Here is a 23,147-nt window from a genome sequence, read left to right on the forward strand (position 1 = left end):
AAAGAAACCTAGAGAGGACCCAGGCTCAGAGGGGTGACCAGTCCTCTTCTGGCTGTGCCAGGTGAGATATTAAGAGTCCAATTACAATAATAAATAAATTTCTCTTGGCTAAATCCAGAGTCTATTTGATTCAAAAGTACAGGGACAGCAACGGGCCCCCCAAACCAGGTACTCCGCAGGTGTGGACCAGGACCTCATCTCTTCCTAAAATTTAAAACTGGAGGAAACTGAGAAAAGTTAGGAAGTGCATTCCTCATATCCCCCAGCACAATAATATAGCAGCATAACACCTTGGAACTGAGACGGGGGGGTCCGGCGACACTGTGGCCCTACCCGGGGGAGACCCCACACAAGGCCCAACAGGCAGGAAATCAATCCACCCACATTGCCAGGCATCAACCAAAGGGACACCCACCAACCGCAACCCCCCTGAAAGTGGGCCGAGTATTGCCAGCAGCGTTCAGCCCAATTGCACAAGTGCACAACAGAGAGACAACAACAAGCCTGTGACTCTTCCCCCGAAAGGCATTGGAGGGAGGGCATCCCAGTGGCGACGAGAGCCCACCTGGCAAGACAGCGAGGGTGGACAGTATCAAGCCTACTGGTCACCTTCACGCCCCGGGCCAGGCTACACCTAATTATAAACCGTGCTGTAGAGATGCATTTCTAACCTTAATTGGCAGATCATTCCACAGTAGTGGAGCTCTATGAGAGAAGGCCCTGCCGCCAGCTGTTTGTTTAGAAATTCTAGGTACAATTAAAAGGCCTGCATCTTGCGATCGTAGGTTACGTGTAAGTATGTATGGCTGGATCATTTCAGCAAGGTAAGTAGGAGCAAGTCCATGTATTGATTTATAGGTTAAGAGTAAATCCTTAAAATCAGCCCTAACCCTAACAGGCAGCCAGTGTAAGGACGCTAGGACAGGAGTAATGCGTACATTTTTATTTGTTCTATTTAGGATTCTAGCAGCCGTGTGCAGCACTAATTGAAGTTTATTTATTAATTTGTCTGGATAACCAGAGGGAAGAGCATTGCAGTAATCTAGTCTAGAAGTAATGAAAGCATGGATACATTTTTCTGCATCAGTTTTTGATAGAAAGTTTAAATTTTTTTGCAATGTTTCGAAGATGAAAATAAGCAACTCTTAAGACATATTTTATATGTTCTTCAAAGGAGAGGTGTTTTTTACAGTTTTTTGGGATACAACCATGCAGCTGTCGAGGTTCACAGTGAGATCTGCTAACAACGCTCTTTGTTTCTTGGGTCCTAAAACAAACGTTTCTGTTTTCCTTGAGTTTAAGAGCAAGAAATTCTCTGTCATCCACTTCCTAATATCTGAAATGCATGCTTCCAAAGTAGCTAATTTAGGGGCTTCTCCATGCTTCATGGAAATATATAACTGTGTGTCATCAGCGTAACAGTGAAAGTTTACATTGTGATTTCGGATTACATCGCCCAGAGGGAGCATATATAGTGAGAACAATAATGGGCCCAGAACCGAGCCTTGAAGAACACCAAAGCATACCTTTGACTTGTCAGAGGATATGCCATACACACTAACAAACTGATATCTTTCAGATAAATAAGATTTAAACCAGGCTAGAACTTGGAAACCCAATATGGGTTTCCAGTCTCTCTAAGAGAAGGGAGTGATCAATAGTGTCAAAAGCAGCACGAAGATCAAGAAGCAACAGGACAGATGCGGAACCTTTGTCTGAGGCCATTAGAAGGTCATTTGTTACCTTCACGAGTGCAGTCTCAGAACTATGATGGGATCTGAAACCGGACTGGAGTATTTCATAAATGTTATTTGTCTTTAGGAAGGCATTCAGTTGTTGGGAAACACATTTTTCTAAGATTTTTGAGAGGAACGGGAGGTTCGATATTGGCCTATAATTGTTTAATATGTCGGGATCCAGATTGAATTTTCTTAGAAGAGGCCCACTTCAGGTTGGTGGAGAGTGCCTGCCTCAAGTGGAGGAGTTTAAGTATCTAGGGGTCTTGTTCACGAGTGAGGGAAGGATGGAACGGGAGATTGACAGACGGATCGGTGCAGCTTCTGCAGTAATGCAGTCGATGTATCGGTCTGTCGTGGTGAAGAAAGAGCTGAGCCGCAAGGCGAAGCTCTCGATTTACCAGTCAATCTACGTTCCTACTCTCACCTATGGTCATGAGCTTTGGGTCATGACCGAAAGGACAAGATCCCGGATACAGGCGGCCGAAATGAGTTTTCTCCGCAGGGTGGCTGGGCGATCCCTTAGAGATAGGGTGAGAAGCTCGGTCACCCGGGAGGAGCTCAGAGTAGAGCCGCTGCTCCTCCACATCGAGAGGGGTCAGCTGAGGTGGCTTGGGCATCTGTTTCGGATGCCTCCGGAACGCCTTCCTGGGAAGGTGTTCCGGTCCCGTCCCACCGGGAGGAGACCCCGGGGAAGACCTAGGACACGCTGGAGGGACTATGTCTCCCGGCTGGCCTGGGAACGCCTCGGTGTCCCCCCGGAAGAGCTAGAGGAAGTGTCTGGGGAGAGGGAAGTCTGGGCATCCCTGCTTAGACTGCTGCCCCCGCGACCCAGCCCCGGATAAGCGGTAGAAGATGGATGGATGGATGGATAGAAGAGGCTTAATTTCCGCTATTTTTTGTGAGTTTAGTACACATCCGGAGGAAAGGGAGCAATTTATGTTCAGCATTGGCTGACCTAGCACAGGAAATAGCTTCTTAAGTAATTTTGTTGGAATCAGGTCTAGCTGAGAGTTTGTGGGTTTAGAACTCATTACAAATTTAGTAAATGTGTCAAGCGATACGGTATCAAAAGATTTCCCCATTGAAATCTGGTCAGGGAGGTTCAGGAAATTTTTAGGACAACTGAGATTTTGAGGACCATAACTATTTAAGTAGGAGTCAGTTATTTGCTTTCTAATGGTGATGATCTTTTCATCAAAGTAGTTCATGAATTCATTACAACTAAAATGAAGACCCACTTCGCTTGCTATGCTTTGATTTTTTTTTTACTTTGCAACAGTATCAAAGAGAAATTTTGGAATGTTTACCCCAATCAGGTTGGAGAAATAAGCTGATCGAGCAGACGTGAGTGATCTTCGGTATTGTGGTGTACTGTCTATCCAGGCTAGTCTAAATACTTTCAACTTGGTGGAGCGCCACTTTCGCTCCAATTTTCTGGAGGCTTGCTTAAGTGCTCTAGTATTGTCTGTGTACCAGGGAGCAAGTTTCTTGTTGCGTATTTCTTTAGTTTTGCAACTGTGTCTAATGTATTTCGCAGTATTGAGTTTAGATCCTCGATTTGATCGTTTACAGATTTATTTACTCTGTCGTTAATGAGCGAACTTGTAAGAATATCGAGGAATTTATTTGTAGTCTGAGAATTTATAGTACGGCTTTTGAAACTCATTGTTTGCGGAGCAAGTGGATTTCTTGTTTTAACGGTAAATGTAATAAGACAGTGATCCGATAATCCAGGATTTTGGGGGGAAATTATTAGATCTACAGTATCGATTTCTCGTGACAGGACTAAATCTAAGGTGTGATTGTGGCAATGTGTTTGACCTGAGACATGTTGGATAAAACCAATTGAGTCAATTATGGCTTCAAAGGTTTTTTGAAGAGGATCATTGGACTTTTCCATATGAATATAGAATTCGCCAAAAATTAGAATACTTTCTGCCATGACTACAAGGTTAGACAAGAATTCTGGAAACTCAGTGAGGAACCTTGTGTACGGCCCGGGGGGCCTATAAATAGTAGCTATGTAAAACGATTTATTGGCCTGGTTAACTTTCATTAGTAAAACTTCAAAAGAATGAAACTCAGTGATATGTTTGAGAGTACATTTATATTTACTGTCATAAATATTAGCAACACCCCCTCCTTTTTGGGATGCACGAGGGATATGATCACTAGTATAGCCAGGAGGAGAGGCCTCATTTAAGGCAGTGAATTCATTAGGCTTTAGCCACGTTTCACATAAACCAATAACATCTAGTCTATGGTCAGACATTAATTCATTTACGGCAACTGCCTTTGGAGCAAGGGATCTAACATTTAGGAGTCCCATTTTGAGATGTGAGGTGATAGTCATTTTTTTTTTAATTTGTGACCGAGGCGGAGGAAGGCTTTATCTTAATAAGGTTTTTTTTGTTAGCACTACCTTGTTTAAATGTTCTCAGCCTGGAACGAGTCACAGTGACAATAGGTAAAGCTGTACTAACTACTCTGGCTACGCTATCGACAGACTCTACTATGCTAGCAAGCTGGCTAACAGCCTGCGGCCTGACCTGCACCCTATCTCATGTTAAGGCTATAGGAGTGAGACTCCTGTCAATGTTCCTAGATAAAAGAAGAGCACCACTCCAGCTAGGATGGAGTCCTTCACTCCTCAGCAGATCAGGCCTGGCCCTATTTCTGGGAGAGTCCCAAAAAGAAAGCCAGTTATCTACAAACTCTACCTCCTGTGACGGGCAGAACTCCGTTTTCAGCCAGCGATTAAGTTGCGCAAGTCTGCTGTAGAGCTCGTCACCACCCCTAGCTGGGAGGGGGCCAGAGACAATTACTCGATGCCGACACATCTTTCTAGCTAGTTTACACGCTGATGCTATGTTCTGCTTCGTAACCTCTTACTTTCATCCTAACGTCGTTGGTGCCAACATGAAAAACAATATCTCTGTACTCTCTATACTTGCCAGTTTTAGACTTCGCTAGCACCAACCCCAGATTTGCGGATACGTCGGTGGCTCTGCCCCCCGGTAAACAGTGTACGATCGCCGGCTGATTCTTTAGTCTAATACTGCGGGTAATAGAATTGCCAATGACTGAAGTTTACAGTTTTTCAAGGCCACTGGTAGAAAATGCCTGCCGATCATTCCCCTCTGAAGACGGCTCGGGCCTTGACTCCGACTCCAGTGGGGAAAACCTGTTGAAATTCTCAGTTGGATTTAGCAACGATTCAGGTTTAACTGGTCGACGGCATTTCTTCCCAGTGACCAAGAGAAAGTTCTTGCCTGGCTGCAGGAGCTGTGCCGGGGGCCTAACAACACTATAGTTTCTTCCTGGTGGCACAGACGCAGTTTTTTCTATTTCTACACTAGCATAATCCTTGCCTGACATTTGTGTCAGAAGCCGAGCCTCTAACTCTGCTATCTTTAACTGAAGACGATAGTTCTCCTCCGTGTTGCTACAACAATTACAGTGATAAGGCATTTTAATGATACTTAGCCTCGGGTGTTCAGGGGTGAGTAGTTCCGTTAATTATGTCCAAAAAGAGTCCCGGTGTAGTAAAGTTGGGTAATATGTCAACAGATAAAAATATTGTGTTGGTAAAACTCTTAAAATAGAATTTTGACCAATTAGTTTATATAGAGTAAATTCGAAAAAAGTTTGGCACGTAGCCAGGTAGGTAAGAGCAGGCAGCGTAAAGCACTTCAACAATCCGCAATCTCAACAATCCCACAATCAAATGGCTTATGGCTGTGACCATAACGCTTGAGCTGTAAGGTGTGTCAAGGTGTTGTCGGGCATGTTGTAAATGGGCTTTTTTGTGGCATTGGTGCAGTAAAGGCTCCTTTCTGGCAACTCTACCATGCAGCTTATTTTTATTTAAGTCAATCAATCAATCAAATGTATTTATAAAGCCCTTTTTACATCAGCAGATGTCACAAAGTGCTTTTACAAAACACCTGGCCTTAAACCCCAAGGAGCAAACAACAGTAGTGTTAGAATTTTTTTGCAGTGTGCAGTTTGGGGCTCAATGTGAGTGGAATCAAATATTATTCTCCGCCCATGTTTGACCCCACCCATCTTTTTTTTTAGGTTTGACAGTCTCACACACTGTAGAAACACACCCGTTAGTGCAAGGCACACTTTGAATTCAAACATTTTTAATTTTTGAATATCGTAAGAAATATATAAATTGGTACCAGCATGTGTTGTTACACATTTTGCTTCATGCTGTGTTTGAGACAAGCTACTGTTATTGTTGCAAGGAACGACAGACTTGTAATGTTTGACTCCGCCCACATTGAGCTCCGCCCCAAACTGCACATTGCATTCAGTGGTACTTGAGCAGGTCAGCATCGTTGTACTGCTGCTCCTTCCTCAGGCCACCAGCAGGTGATCCCACCGGGCCTGAACATAACAGCCTTTCACTACCAGGCCCATAAGGCCACTGCAATGCTTATAGCAGTGTTTTTCAACCCTGCTCCAGGACAGTATCCAGAGCAGATGCACAACCAGGTGGACAAGGACAGGGACGACCAGGTGGATAAGGACAGGGACGACCAGGTGGATAAGGACAGGGACGACCAGGTGGATAAGGACAGGGACGACCAGGTGGGCAAGGACAGGGACGACCAGGTGGATAAGGACAGGGACGACCAGGTGGACAAGGACAGGGACGACCAGGTGGACAAGGACAGGGACGACCAGGTGGACAAGGACAGGGATGACAAGGTGGACAAGGACAGGGATGACAAGGTGGGCAAGGACAGGGATGACAAGGTGGGCTGGGGCCTTGATGGCAGGAATCATCAGGCAGCAACTAGATCAGCAGCTCAGCCATCCAAATGTGTATCTCAGCATATCATTCAGACTGACCCCAGTCCCCCGTCACGTATCATTCAGACTGACCCCGGTCCCCCGTCACGTATCATTCAGACTGACCCCGGTCCCCCGTCACGTATCATTCAGACTGAGCCCGGTCCCCCGTCACGTATCATTCAGACTGACCCCGGTCCCCCGTCACGTATCATTCAGACTGACCCCGGTCCCCCGTCACGTATCATTCAGACTGACCTCGGTCCCCCATCACATAAACACATGCAATGTAAAACATTGGGACTGGTGTTTAATCATAGCAAGTCTTCTGAGCTGAGAGATCTGAAGAGTTTCTGAGAGTTTCTGCGGTCTGTATTTTGTCCTGGTCTGAGCTACATCCACCAACTGGATCACAACCAGATGTCACCTTTCGGAAAATCAGAACATCTTGTTTTCTGACCTTAGATTCCTGTGGTCTGTCTCTGCCTTTTTCTCACAATCTCTTGTCTTTTGGTCTCTGTATGTCTCTTTCTCTCACTGTCTTTCATTCTCTCTTTCTCTCTCCCTCTCTCTCTCTCTCTGTGCCTATTTGTCCTTTTCTGTTTCTCTCTTTTTGTCTGTCCAGCTGGGAGGTCCAGAGGTTCTTGCTGTCTAACCTGCGGTGGTGGATGGAGGAGTATCGTTTTGATGGATTCAGGTTCGACGGCGTCACATCCATGCTGTATCACCACCACGGCATTGGTGAGGCCATGTGTACTCTGACGGATGCCAGCATTAGGACATTCAAAACTCCATTATACCATTAACCATTCCAAATAGAGCTGAGAGGCATTCTGTGTCCTTTGATCATCCTTGTGATTTCTCTAGAACTTGACTGTAGTCCTGTTGCATTGATTGAACATTAGAAAGGCATACGCCAGTCTGTATGAGGTCACACGTCAGTGCATGTCAGATAAACCAAGCCATTAAGTCCAAGGTGGAGGGGTCTGATTTGTTGTTGAAGACAAAGATATTGGCCCCCTTGCACTTTCCAGATAACTCAAATGTCTCCAATAAGTTGAAATTGACAGTTTTTTTATTTTGTTTCTCCACGTTTTTTATTTTGCTGCTAATTTTACAGACCCTTTTTTAATTTAAAATGTTAAATATCCCTTTAAATCAGAAAATATCTACAATCAAGGTCTTCCTATAGTCATGGATGCAGTTTCTGCACTTCTGTATTGGCAGATTTGAACAGAATCTGTGTGGCAGTTGATCAAGGTTCAATTCAAATTGTAATTCACTGCAGTCTTCCATCAAGTTTCCATCAAGGGCTTAAGTCCCTGTAAACTTGGTAACATTATGTACCGTGGAAACAGGAACATCAAGGTCTCTGAAAATGGACTTGCAGCCTTGAGATTGTCCATGTTTGGGTATAATCTTGTCAGACCTCAGACAATTCTCTTGTTCTTTATTTTCTCCATGCTTATTGCAGTTCACACAGTTCAGACAAAAAGCAGGAGAATGAGTCCTTTTCTTTATTCACACTGTTTGAATGGGTGGGTTTCACATTGCATGAACTCGCCTTAGGTAAATTCAGTTCAAAAGTAAAGAAGAATAACCTGTTAGAAATCATTTTCAGTATTTCTCTATCATTTCTCTAATATCTATGATTTACTAAATTATTTATTTTGGTTTTGTTCAACTGCAAACCCAAGAAATAAGTAAATGGATACCGTAATATTTTGAACTGTTTTCTAGAGGACATTGTGCATTATTTGCAGTTGCAAGGGCGTCAATTTTGTCCACGACCTTACAGACAGACAAATAGACAAACACAGAATGACAAACCACCACAGACATTGCCAGACAGAAACAGAAAGACACACACACACACAGATATGACAGGATTTCTCTTTAATTTGATCAAATGTTTTCACACACACGCAACAAAACACTCACAACAAAAAAATACTCTCAAAAAACAAATGTTCAACCCGCAATCATCTTGTTTCTCCCCAAAGAAAATGTTTTATATTATGAAATGATTACCCAACATAAATAAAGAGGAACCAGAGATCAACATAGGTATCCAGCACGCTACCTAACACTCACCTGAATGGGCCAACATTTCCATTAAAACCCCCTGGTGTATTCACCTGCTTCTGGTGTATTCAGTGTAGTGGTTGTAGCTCCTTTTGCTTTAACATGTAAACACTAACCTCTGGTTGATGTTAACTCATCTGTCCTCAGGCAGCGGTTTCAGTGGAGACTATTCAGAGTACTTTGGGCTGCAGGTGGATGAGGACTCTTTGGTGTACCTGATGACGGCTAATCATATCCTGCATACCCTCTATCCAGACTGCATTACCATAGCAGAGGTAACCCTAGTACCAGCCTCGGGGTCGGCAGCAGGCAGCCACATAGTTTCATCAGTCTATTAAAGCTATACATTTAGACTTTCATAATGGCCAACAAGTCTGGTAATAGCCTTTGACTCTATAACTATGAAGACTGTTCTCAATGTGTTCATAGGATTTGTCAAGGACTGTTTTCTGAATCTGTTTTTCATCTGAATGTGTCTTGTAGGATGTGTCTGGCATGCCAGCTCTGTGTAAGAAGGTGTCCGAAGGAGGGCTGGGCTTTGACTATCGCCTGGCCATGGCTGTTCCAGACAAATGGATCCAGGTGAACGCCTCCATATGACACATCACAATGCATCCATGGCCTTGTACAACCACTTTTCTAAAAAAGTTTGGATGCTGTGTAAAATGCAAATAAAAATTGAATATAAAGATATAAAAAGAGTAGTTCAGTACCCTTCAATGTAAAACAGAGGGATTCAAAAGAAATACAGTTATCAAGTGTGTTTTCTTTGCACTGAAATGTATCTTTGAATAGGGCAGCCACTCCTCCTCCTTTCCTAACATTTCGAAACATATTCATATAGCCACATTGTTGAGAACAGTAGCACTACGATCTTCTGATAGTCAAGTTTTTGTGAGAAACATAACATTTGAGTTGAAGGATATTATAATATCATTTACCAAGAAATTTATTTTGGTGAGAGATCTGATATTAGCCAACTTAATAGAGATAATAGGGGTTCTTGGACTAGTAGGTTGATGAGATCCCCCATAACGTTTCTCAACTTCACATTGAGAAACGTTATTCTAATATTGTTGCAATCTTTGCCGGTGCAGTCTTTCACAGAGTGGTGAACCCCTCCCCATCTTTACTTCTGAAAGACCCATTCTCGCTGGGATGCTCTTTTTATACCCAATCATGTTACTGATCTATTGCCAATTAACCTAGTTGTGAGGTGTTTTTTTTAGCATTACTCAACTTTTCCAGGCTTTTGTTTTCTCTGTCCCAGATTTTTTGAATCTTATGCCAGTGTTGCTGGCATACAATTGAAGGTGGGCATTTTTCAAGAATCCGTAACATTTCTCAGTTTCAACATTTAATATTTTGTCTTTGTACTATTTTCAAATGAAAATAGGGTTTGAATGATTTGCCCATCATTTCATTTTCTTTACATTTTACACAGCCTCCCAATTTGGAAATAGGTTTGTACCAGGATCCAATGATTTAAGAAGGATCCAATGAGTCAGTGTAGAAGACTTGGAAGTAAATAGTATTTATTGCTAATATGGTTGTTTTAATCATGCACAGTGATTCACTAATTGTGTTATTCGTGGTAAGGTGAAGCTCAAATTAAATCAGAGTTAATTAACTCCTCAAGACAGTGTATGAATATCTGTAAACTTAGCTGTGAGGTAGATATGGTGGTTATTTTTGGGGGAAGTGCAGCACTACTATGCGTTTTGCCAGGTGTGAAAGTTACAGTAATGAATGCCTATGTGCTGTGAGGTGGGAGTGTTATAGTTTAATGAAGGCATTTGTACTTCTCAGTCCGAATTATTCATTTTCTACTATTTCTCTTAATTGTGTTCCAGTAGGAAAGAAAATGTCAAGGTTTGGAGAGGTAGAAGGCGAGAAGAGGAAGAGAGACACTTTCTACCTCTAAATGTCTACAAACCTTGACATTTAGTTGAAGTAATGTAAGGGTTATTGACTAACAGAAATGAGCACAGATTGGATTAGCGTCCATTTAATTCAAAATACAATTTCTTAAGATCCATAATTATAAAAAGTCAAAGCAGTCCGAGAGGAGAATTGGAGGCGTTCAGGTGCTGACAGGAAGGTTGTCTCGACCAGTTATTTACTACCTTCTGTCATGCTTTCTTATAAAGGGGAGATGGGCAGAAAGACATTGTCCCCATTTTTGCCCATCTCCCCTTTAAAAATGCCTTTTCCACTTCCTGACAGAGTGGAGGATATAGCACATTCAGAAATGCAGACTTCTCATTTTGTTGATATCCATTGTTTTAATCACAAAATAGGTCATCCATATGAATCGTGCAGATCTGAATATAAAACATTTGAAGTCATATTATGCACATATGAACACATCCAGACCTCTGGGAGGTTCACCCAGACTGCTTCTTTAAAAGTGATGTGGTTGGATTGCAGCCTTTATTTCATTGTCTCTTTATGTATCCTTACCCCGGTGCATTTTCCAGGCCTGCTTGAGTAGTTAGCTGAAGTATACCCCTGCAAGCACCACAAATGCCCTGTTATTGCAAGCCATCCGAAGGATCATTACCTTACTAGAACCTGTGTTGTACAACAGCCTAGTACATTTACATTTATCAGATGCTTTAACCCCCAGCCCAGGGGTCTCTGCCCTTTAACCCCCAGCCCAGGGGTCTCTGACCATTAGCATCAACACAGGGGTCTATGCCCTTTATCCCCCAGCCCAGGGGCCTCTGGCCTTTAACTGCCAGCCCAGGGGCCTCTGGCCTTTAACTGCCAGCCCAGGGGCCTCTGGCCTTTAACTGCCAGCCCAGGGGCCTCTGGCCTTTAACTGCCAGCCCAGGGGTTTCTAACCTTTAGGCACGACCCACCGTAAAGACATTTTCCATGCCACTGAAGCCCATTGATTTGAGAGAGGTGTTAGAGGTATGGAGATCAGACAGGGGGATGGAGGAGGTAGGGGAGCAGAGGATGGAGGAGGTAGGGGAGCAGAGGATGGAGGAGGTAGGGGAGCAGAGGATGGAGGAGGTAGGGGAGCAGAGGATGGAGGAGGTAGGGGAGCAGAGGATGGAGGAGGTAGGGGAGCAGAGGATGGAGGAGGTAGGGGAGCAGAGGATGGAGGAGGTAGGGGAGCAGAGGATGGAGGAGGTAGGGGAGCAGGAGATGGAGGAGGTAGGGGAGCAGAGGATGGAGGAGGTAGGGGAGCAGAGGATGGAGGAGGTAGGGGAGCAGAGGATGGAGGAGGTAGGGGAGCAGAGGATGGAGGAGGTAGGGGAGCAGAGGATGGAGGAGGTAGGGGAGCAGAGGATGGAGGAGGTAGGGGAGCAGAGGATGGAGGAGAGGAGAAGACAATAGTGGTCTCTTTCATCCCCTCTGTTTATTGTTTTACTTGTCTGCAGGTTGTCTTCATCTCTCTCCTCTTTCACTGTCCCTCCCTCTGTTTCAGTCTCTTAATTCTCATTGAGGCATTACGGGTCTGAATGAGGCTGTACACTGCAGTTAGAGAGGCCAGGAAGCTGCTGTCCCAGGGTCAGAGGGTACCCTGCAGACTATGTTGGCAGCTAAACACACACAAACACACACACACACACACACACACACACACACTGAAACAAAATATGTTCCACCGACAGGAATTCAGAATAACATTAGTGTAGATTAGTTGTACTTTCTGTATAAACTAAGGCTAAACCATGGACCAATCAGAGCAAGGCCCTGGTCACAAGTTTTACCACATTTTATTTTGTTTATTTTATCCTTGTGTGTTTGTCACACCTATAGTATTTACAGTAAGATGAATACACTAACTATAAGTTGCTCTGGCAAAGAGTGTGGGAATATTGTACTGCTGTGGGCAAAGGAGCTGTGAACGACTGTTACTTAAACAGCCAATGAATTAAGCATCATGGATGTTATTGAAACAGCCGATGGGACAGGCGTCATGGATGTTATTGAAACAGCAGATTGTAAGAGCAAGACTGTTGCAGAGCCAGTATATGTTGTGTATTCACCATTCCTCTCCAGATCTACCTCTCTCAATTGTCCTAGTTCTTCTTAGCAATCCCATTCAGCTTGTCTTCTTCTGTCATGTCCTTCTAACCATTCCTTTCCCTCTTCCTCCACCAACTCCTCCTGGTCTTCATTGCTCCAGATTTTAATTGTTTGTTTACATTTAAATCTCTTGCTTCTGAATTATTGGTTGTCTGTTAAATGCAAGGATTCTGTATATGAAAAAATTATTAGTCAACAGTCATTTATAATTAAGTATAACATGATTTTGTCACGTTAAGGCTGACTGGGTTTGGTAACATTGTTAAGTCACTATGTTTGGTAACATTAAGTCACTGGGTTTTGTAACAGGATCCAGTTATGTTCACAGGGTTTTTCTAACATTATCTAATTAGAGGTTTTGTGGCTTTAATCTAATACAATCATCCCGAACAAGAGATGGATTCCATATCTGTTGGTTTTCTTGTTTGAAGCCTCATTCTTCACAGCCTGTTAGTTTGTGCAAACAGAACCACACACAGACATACAGACACACACCACTTAAAACCACACACACAATCATTTACAACTACACACACACACAGGCAAGCTCATCTGTCCAGGGACCTATGCCTCCACCCATTCATATCGATGCTCTGTATCTGTGTGTGTTTAATAAATAAAATGAAAGTAACCCTGAGAGCCTCACCAGATCTCTTCACACACACAGGCCACACTCCGAACAGATACATGACCACTTCCCAGCACTGATGAATAAACACTGTGATGCTACACAGCTCTCCGCTCCACTTGTTTTCTCTGTTACCCTGTCTACAACCTCTCCTCAGGGGAAAAGAAAACTAAAATAATTCAGAAATAACTGCAACCAGAGCGAAGACATCCCCCAGATGAATATTGCATCCGGAGCTATGCAATATGCTGTTTGAAAATCAGTAAGAACTGCTAGGACCTGAGTTACTGACCAAGGCCAATCTGATACACGATGGGGCCAGACCGATAGACCATGGGGCGGGTCCGGACCGATAGACCATGGGGCGGGTCCGGACCGATAGACCATGGGGCGGGTCCGGACCGATAGACCATGGGGCGGGGCGGGACCGATAGACCATGGGGCGGGGCGGGACCGATAGACAATGGGGCGGGGCTGGACTGATAGACTAAGAAAGAAAGAAAGGCCTAGAGTAATTTTTCTTGTCATGTTACTGTTCAGATTCTGAAGGAGTTATCAGACGAAGCATGGGACATGGGGAACATCATCTACACTTTGACGAACAGACGTTATGGAGAGAAGTGCATCGCCTATGCAGAAAGCCATGACCAGGTAGGACAAACAGGCGAGCATCATAACGAGAGCTATAGCGGAGCCATACATCTGTTGTAGAGTTGAGATCTGTTATAGAGCAATAGAGGTGTTGTAGAGCTATATATCTGTTGAAGAAATTTAGATTTGCTCCTTGGCTGATGCTACCCACTAGACTAAATTGTAATGGAGTCACCTGGACGACCCTAGAATACATGGTCATGGAGTCAGTCGCCTGGACGACCCTAGAATACCTGGTCATGAAGTCAGTGGCCTGGGCGACCCTAGACTGCGTGGTCGTGGAGTCAGTGGCCTGGGCGACCCTAGACTGCGTGGTCGTGGAGTCAGTCGCCTGGACGACCCTAGACTGCATGGTCGTAGAGTCAGTGGCCTGGACGACCCTAGAATACCTGGTCATGAAGTCAGTGGCCTGGACGACCCTAGACTGCGTGGTCGTGGAGTCAGTGGCCTGGACGACCCTAGAATACATGGTCATGAAGTCAGTGGCCTGGACGACCCTAGACTGCGTGGTCGTAGAGTCAGTGGCCAGGACGACCATAGACTGCATGGTCATGGAGTCAGTGGCCTGGACGACCCTAGACTGCATGGTCATGGAGTCAGTGGCCTGGACGACCCTAGAATACCTGGTCATGAAGTCAGTGGCCTGGACGACCCTAGACTGCGTGGTCGTGGAGTCAGTGGCCTGGACGACCCTAGAATACATGGTCATGAAGTCAGTGGCCTGGACGACCCTAGAATACATGGTCATGAAGTCAGTGGCCTGGGCGACCCTAGACTGCGTGGTCGTGGAGTCAGTGGCCTGGACGACCCTAGACTGCGTGGTCGTGGAGTCAGTGGCCTGGACGACCCTAGACTGCGTGGTCGTGGAGTCAGTGGCCTGGACGACCCTAGAATACATGGTCATGAAGTCAGTGGCCTGGACGACCCTAGACTGCGTGGTCGTAGAGTCAGTGGCCAGGACGACCATAGACTGCATGGTCATGGAGTCAGTGGCCTGGACGACCCTAGAATACCTGGTCATGAAGTCAGTGGCCTGGACGACCCTAGACTGCGTGGTCGTGGAGTCAGTGGCCAGGATGACCATAGACTGCATGGTCATGGAGTCAGTGGCCTGGACGACCCTAGACTGCATGGTCATGGAGTCAGTGGCCTGGACGACCCTAGAATACATGGTCGTGGAGTCAGTGGCCTGGACGACCCTAGACTGCGTGGTCGTGGAGTCAGTGGCCTGGACGACCCTAGACTGCATGGTCATGGAGTCAGTGGCCTGGACGACCCTAGAATACCTGGTCATGAAGTCAGTGGCCTGGACGACCCTAGACTGCGTGGTCGTAGAGTCAGTGGCCTGGACGACCCTAGACTGCGTGGTCATGGAGTCAGTGGCCTGGACGACCCTAGAATACCTGGTCATGAAGTCAGTGGTCTGGACGACCCTAGACTGCGTGGTCGTAGAGTCAGTGGCCAGGACGACCATAGACTGCATGGTCATGGAGTCAGTGGCCTGGACGACCCTAGACTGCATGGTCATGGAGTCAGTGGCCTGGACGACCCTAGAATACCTGGTCATGAAGTCAGTGGCCTGGACGACCCTAGACTGCGTGGTCGTAGAGTCAGTGGCCAGGACGACCATAGACTGCATGGTCATGGAGTCAGTGGCCTGGACGACCCTAGACTGCATGGTCATGGAGTCAGTGGCCTGGACGACCCTAGAATACCTGGTCATGAAGTCAGTGGCCTGGACGACCCTAGACTGCGTGGTCGTGGAGTCAGTGGCCTGGACGACCCTAGAATACCTGGTCATGAAGTCAGTGGCCTGGACGACCCTAGACTGCGTGGTCATGGAGTCAGTCGCCTGGACGACCTTAGTCTGTATGTCTGTTGTTGCAACAGACGGTTTATGCACTGTAATGTGTTTGTCTGTGTGGACAGTCCCTGGTAGGTGATAAGTCCCTGGCCTTCTGGCTGATGGATAAGGAGATGTACACCAACATGAGTTCTCTCGTCTCCATGACGCCCATCATTGACCGGGGCATCCAGCTTCACAAGATGATCCGCCTAATCACACACGCCCTGGGTGGAGAAGGCTACCTCAACTTCATGGGTGAGTCAAGGACATGGAGGTGTGTTGGTTTGATGGAATGGATACAAAAGTAGTGATTTCTTTCAACGATGACTCATTCTTGTTTGACAATCACCATCAAATAATGTTTTTCAGGACCATTAGAAAACATTGTCTTAACCCTCTGGAGCTCATTTAATATGCCTGCAGTAAAAATCACACCTATTTCATATGAGACCAGCATGTTCCACAGTAGTACACTATATAGGGAATAGGATGCGGATTCACAATGTGCTGATTATCATTGTCTGACTGATAAATGTTTGTGTCTGTTTTATTCCGGATCTGGTATGCATCCGATATCATTCTCTAACTATCTGGTTAGTGTCTTATCATTCTCTAACTTTCTGGTTAGTGTCTGATCATTCCCTGGCTATCTGGTTTGTGTCTGATCATTCTCTAACTTTCTGGTTTGTGTCTGATCATTCTCTAACTTTCTGGTTAGTGTCTGATCATTCCCTGGCTATCTGGTTAGTGTCTGATTTCATTGTCTTACTATCTGGTTTGTGTCTGATCATTCTCTAACTTTCTGGTTTGTGTCTGATCATTCTCTAACTTTCTGGTTTGTGTCTGATCATTCTCTAACTTTCTGGTTAGTGTCTGATCATTCCCTGGCTATCTGGTTAGTGTCTGATCATTCCCTGGCTATCTGGTTTGTGTCTGATCATTCTCTAACTTTCTGGTTTGTGTCTGATCATTCTCTAACTTTCTGGTTAGTGTCTGATCATTCCCTGGCTATCTGGTTAGTGTCTGTTCATTCCCTGGCTATCTGGTTTGGGTCTGATCATTCTCTAACTTTCTGGTTTGTGTCTGATCATTCTCTAACTTTCTGGTTTGTGTCTGATCATTCTCTAACTTTCTGGTTAGTGTCTGATCATTCCCTGGCTATCTGGTTAGTGTCTGATTTCATTGTCTTACTATCTGGTTTGTGTCTGATCATTCTCTAACTTTCTGGTTTGTGTCTGATCATTCTCTAACTTTCTGGTTTGTGTCTGATCATTCTCTAACTTTCTGGTTAGTGTCTGATCATTCCCTGGCTATCTGGTTAGTGTCTGATCATTCCCTGGCTATCTGGTTTGTGTCTGATCATTCTCTAACTTTCTGGTTTGTGTCTGATCATTCTCTAACTTTCTGGTTAGTGTCTGATCATTCCCTGGCTATCTGGTTAGTGTCTGTTCATTCCCTGGCTATCTGGTTTGTGTCTGATCATTCTCTAACTTTCTGGTTTGTGTCTGATCATTCTCTAACTTTCTGGTTTGTGTCTGATCATTCTCTAACTTTCTGGTTAGTGTCTGATCATTCCCTGGCTATCTGGTTAGTGTCTGATTTCATTGTCTTACTATCTGGTTTGTGTCTGATCATTCTCTAACTTTCTGGTTTGTGTCTGATCATTCTCTAACTTTCTGGTTTGTGTCTGATCATTCTCTAACTTTCTGGTTAGTGTCTGATCATTCCCTGGCTATCTGGTTAGTGTCTGATCATTCCCTGGCTATCTGGTTTGTGTCTGATCATTCTCTAACTTTCTGGTTAGTGTCTGATCATTCTCTAACTTTCTGGTTAGTGTCTGATCATTCCCTGGCTATCTGGTTAGTGTCTGTTCATTCCCTGGCTATCTGGTTTGTGTCTGATCATTCTCTAACTTTCTGGTTTGTGTCTGATCATTCTCTAACTTTCTGGTTTGTGTCTGATCATTCTCTAACTTTCTGGTTAGTGTCTGATCATTCCCTGGCTATCTGGTTAGTGTCTGATCATTCCCTGGCTATCTGGTTTGTGTCTGATCATTCTCTAACTTTCTGGTTTGTGTCTGATCATTCTCTAACTTTCTGGTTAGTGTCTGATCATTCCCTGGCTATCTGGTTAGTGTCTGATTTCATTGTCTTACTATCTAGTTCGTTTCTGATATCATTGTCTTACTATCTAGTTTGTTTCTGATATCATTCTCTTAACACTAGAACTGCCATTTTGAAACAAGTTGCTGAAAGCATTCTTTAGAAATGTTGGCCCATATTGATAGGATGTCATCTTGCAGTTGATGGAGATTTGTGGGATCCACATCCAGGGCACGAAGCTCCTGTTCCACCACATCCCAAAGATGCTCTATTGGGTTGAGATCTGGTGACTGTGGGGGCCATTTCAGTACAGTGAACTCATTGTCATGTTCAAGAAACCAATTTGAAATGATTCAAGCTTTGTGACATGGTGCATTATCCTGCTGGAAGTAGCCATCAGAGGATGGGTACATGGTGGTCATAAAGGGATGGACATGGTCAGAAACAATGCTCAGGTAGGCCGTGGCATTTAAACGATGCCCAATTGGCACTAAGGGGCCTAAAGTGTTCCAAGAAAACATCCCCCACACTATTACACCACCACCAGCAGCCTGCTCAGTGGTAACAAAGCAGGATGGATCCATGTTCTCATTCTGTTTACGCCAAATTCTTTGTAAACCCTAGAAATGGTTGTGTGTGAAAATCCCAGTAACTGAGCAGATTGTGAAATACTCCGACCGGCCCATCTGGCACCAACAACCATGCCACGCTCAAAATTGCTTAAATCACCTTTCTTTCCCATTCTGACATTCAGTTTGGAGTTCAGGAGATTGTCTTGACCAGGACCACACCCCTAAATGCATTGAAGCAACTGCCATGTGATTGGTTGATTAGATAATTGCATTAATGAGAAATTGAACAGGTGTTCCTAATAATCCTTTATGTGAGTGTAGAATAGTCTTTAGTCTCGCTCGCAATTGCTAAATTCTTATGATTATTCCTAGGAAGTTAGTAGATACTAGTAAGCCTATTACTGGCTAATAAGCTGTTATAACGGCCAGTGGCAAAAGCAATACAGTTCATAGATGCAATGATGGAGGTAAACTTAATAAGAAACGTTAGTCAGTTTAACACGATCCTCAGTGGAGTCTAGTGACTGCTGAAACATGTAATGCTGTGGCGTAGTGGTTAAAGACAGTTCCTCCCATGTGGAATACCTAAGTTCAATTCTTTTGAGAGCAACAATATTTATTAATTATTTCTGGTAGATTCCATTCTCTAGTCTTCACTTGATGGAAAAGTTAGTTATCGTCACTTTTATTGATACAGTGGGGCAAGAAAGTATTTATTCAGCCACCAATTGTGCAAGTTCTCCAACTTAAAAAGATGAGAGGGGCCTGTAATTTTCATCATAGGTACACTTCAACTATGAGAGACAAAATGAGAAACAAAAATACAGAAAATCACATTGTAGTATTTTTTATGAATTTATTGGTAAATTATGGTGGAAAATAAGTATTTGGTCAATAACAAAAGTTAATCTCAATACTTTGTTATATACCCTTTGTTGGCAATGACAGAGGTCAAACCTTCACAAGGTTTTCACACAATGTTGCTGGTATTTTGGCCCATTCCTCCATGCAGATCTTCTCTAGAGCAGTGATGTTTTGGGGCTGTCGCTGGGCAACACAGACTTTCAACTCCCTCCAAAGATTTTCTATGGGGTTGAGATCTGGTGACTGGCTAGGCCACTCCAGGACCTTGAAATGCTTCTTACAAAGCCACTCCTTCGTTGCCCGGGCGGTGTGTTTGGGATCATTGTCATGCTGAAAAACCCAGCCAAGTTTCATCTTCAATGCCCTTGTTGATGGAAGGAGGTTTTCACTCAAAATCTCACGATGCATGGCCCCATTCATTCTTTCCTTTACACGGATCAGTCGCCCTGGTCCCTTTGCAGGAAAACAGCCCCAAAGCATGATGTTTCCACCCCCATGCTTCGCAGTAGGTAAGGTGTTCTTTGGATGCAACTCAGCATTCTTTCTCCTCCAAACACGACGAGTTGAGGTTTTACCAACAAGTTCTATTTTGGTTTCATCTGACTATATGACATTCTCCCAATCCTCTTCTGGACCATCCAAATGCTGGACATGTACTGGATTTAGCAGGGGGACACGTCTGGTACTGCAGGATTTGAGTCCCTGCCGGCGTAGTGTGTTACTGATGGTAGCCTTTGTTACTTTGGTCCCAGCTCTCTGCAGGTCATTCACTAGGTCCCCCCATGTGGTTCTGAATTTTTGCTCACCGTTCTTGTGATCATTTTGACCCCACGGGGTGAGATCTTGCGTGGAGCCCCAGATCGAGGGAGATTATCAGTAGTCTTGTATGTCTTCCATTTTCTTATAATTGCTTCCACAGTTGATTTCTTCACACCAAGCTGCTTACCTATTGCAGATTGTCTTTCCAGCCTGGTGCAGGTCTACAATTTTGTTCTGGTGTCCACAATTAATTCTGGTGTCCTTTGACAGCTCTTTGGTCTTGGCCATAGTGGAGTTTGGAGTGTGATTGTTTGAGGTTGTGGCCAGGTGTCATTTATACTGATAACAAGTTCAAAGAGGTGCCATTAATACAGGTAACGAGTGGAGGACGTTGTTACAGGTCTGTGAGAGTTGTTACAGGTCTGTGAGAGCCAGAAATCTTGCTTGTTTTGTAGGTGACCAAATACTTATTTTACTGAGGTATTTACCAATACATTCATAAAAATCCTTCAATGTGATTTTCTAGATTTTATTTTCCTCACTGTGTCTCTCATAATTGAAGTGTACCTATGATCAAAATTACAGGTCTCTCTCATCTTTTTAAGTGGGAGAACTTGCACAATTGGTGGCTGACTAAATACTTTTTTGCCCCACTGTAGTTATTGTATAAATGTCATTCATGAAGTAAGTTGTTTTGCCATGAAAGAAAAAAAGAGGTTCTTATGCCATGAAATGAAATAGCTTTGGCAGACTTGCTAGCAATTGCTCAATTCTTATGACTATTCCGGTAAGTTTGTAGATACTGGTAAAGTTTATTACTGGCTAATACGCTGTTAAAAAGGCCAGTGGCAAACACCATATATAGACGCTATTTGTGGTGAAGGTAAACTTAGTAAGAAACGTTAGTCAGTTTAACTGTATCAATGTCATTCACGATTGGCCAGTTAACTATTAAAATAGCCAGTGGCAAAAGAGGATTTGTTTAGGATGTACAGATGCCGGGTGTGAGTATAGACGAGGCTATACTGACAGCTGGCAAATGTACAACCCTGTGGTGTAGTGGTTAACGACACAGCTTTTCATGTGGGCGACCCGGGTTTGAATCTCGAGATGGAAACACTTTCTATTGCGGGACGGCTGAACTAGGCTTGTCTTGTTTCTTGTTATTTTAGGAGGGAAAGAGAAACTAAATTACATAAACACCCTATCAATCATCTCTCTTTGAATTTTCTCTGCTTATTTTACTGAAGATTAATATTCTGCAAATGTATTAAGCTAATATTCATTTGGCTAATTAAAAAAGCATATCAGATACTACCTTGTTAGTGTCTGGTATCATTCTCTTACTATCTGGTTAGTATTTGGTATCATTCTCTTACTATATTGTTAGTAAGAGAATGATACCAAACTCTCACCAGATAGTAAGAGAATTATACCAGACACTAGTGAGGTAGTATCTGATATCATTTTCTTACTATCTCGTTAGTGTCTGGCATTGTTCTCTATTTGGTTAATGTCTGATACAATTCTTTCTGGTTATTGTCTAGTATCATTCTCTATCTGGTTAGCAAGCAAGCAAGTTTATTTATATAGCACAATTCATACATCGAAGTAATTCAATGTGCTTTACAGAAAATATATGAATGTACAGTAACATAAAAACAAATTCTCAAATGAAAACATTAAAACAAATGAATACATCATAATAATAAAAAATACAATAAGAAAACATATAAATATTAAAGAGTGGGATAAAAACATAGGAAGCTATAAGGCAGTTTGGTTAAGTTTAAGTGCTCAGCCATAGGCACATGAGAAGAGAAGTGTTTTTAACCTGGATTTAATGTCTGATATAACTCTTTATCTGGTTAGTGAGTGGTATCAGGTATGGAGACAGATTCAATGTTAAGGTCTCTATTCATCCTTATGCTGGCGGTCAAGGTTTGAGGACATTTCATGTTCAATTTTTCATGACTATTAGCAGAATTACCTTTTTTAATTTTTAGATTGATTGCTATGGCTTACAATAAATCTATAAATGAGCAAACACCTAACAAAATATTGAACGTCTAATCCTTTCAAGGGGCCAATCCATTCAAACAACATTTCTGGAAAATATAGAAGAAACCTAATCATTAAAATACTTTCAAATTCATAGGCAGAGCTTTACATTCAACTTGTCATCAATGGTAATCAAAATGAAGCAGTTACTCCCCCTGCTGGTTCGAGCAGGTTGGTGCTCTGTGACCACTTGAAATCTTATTTTGTCTTGGTATTTGGTTTGATCATAAATTTGGCCTGATTATTTTGGTATGCAGGGATCCAACTTTAAATTACTGTGAATGAGTGTATTGGATTTTTGCTTTATGGTAATGAATTGTAATTGTTAGAAATCAGCCATTTCATATAGTGGTTGAAATAATTATTGTATTCCCCGTTGTCAAGGGAGAGAGTAATTCAGTTATTTATTGCAGCATTTAATAATCTTGTTCATGAGGTTACTGACCTGGTCTTCCTTAGACAACATCAATCTCATCTCACTCAATCTCTTCTCACTGTAATGTTGGTTACAAGCTGATATATACATTGAAGGGTGTGTCTACCTAGCAAAGATCAGGTTTCCAAGACCGTAATCCCCATGCCAAATGGTCAATGTAAACATTCCTGTGGTCATTGGAGCACAACCTAAAGAGAGATAATCTAAACAGAGAGGTTTCTGTTGTTCGCATTATCTAGGCACATTCACTTCCAACGAAACGTATATTCATGTTGTAATTGTTAATGCTCAGATTCCACATAATGTATGTTGACTTTAAGAAGACTTTGTGTTGTCTTCCACTAGCTGCTCATTTACACCAAGTTTTAATTCTGGGTTTCTTTACATTTACTTATAAAAGTCAATTACGATTCTGCTATGTGCTGGGCCTTTTTCCTGACTCTACCTTGTATGTACTAGGCCTTTTTCCTGACTCTACCTTGTATGTACTAGGCCTTTTTCCTGACTCTACCTTGTATGTACTAGGCCTTTTAACTGACTCTACCTTGCATGTACTA

The 23,147-nt window shown here is 43.4% G+C and overlaps 1 protein-coding gene across 1 annotated transcript in view; it reads left to right on the forward strand.

The window, feature by feature from the left end:
* Window positions 1-23,147, forward strand: part of gbe1b (glucan (1,4-alpha-), branching enzyme 1b) — a 105,458-nt gene that overhangs the window by 39,440 nt on the left and 42,871 nt on the right. The window contains exons 8-12 of the mRNA XM_034291651.1: window positions 7,168-7,283; window positions 8,775-8,902; window positions 9,111-9,209; window positions 13,840-13,950; window positions 15,880-16,051. Coding sequence (XP_034147542.1) covers window positions 7,168-7,283; window positions 8,775-8,902; window positions 9,111-9,209; window positions 13,840-13,950; window positions 15,880-16,051 — 626 coding nt within the window. The remainder of the gene's footprint in view (window positions 1-7,167; window positions 7,284-8,774; window positions 8,903-9,110; window positions 9,210-13,839; window positions 13,951-15,879; window positions 16,052-23,147) is intronic.

Source organism: Esox lucius, chromosome 1 (assembly GCF_011004845.1).
Source record: "Esox lucius isolate fEsoLuc1 chromosome 1, fEsoLuc1.pri, whole genome shotgun sequence".
Taxonomy (NCBI): domain Eukaryota; kingdom Metazoa; phylum Chordata; class Actinopteri; order Esociformes; family Esocidae; genus Esox; species Esox lucius.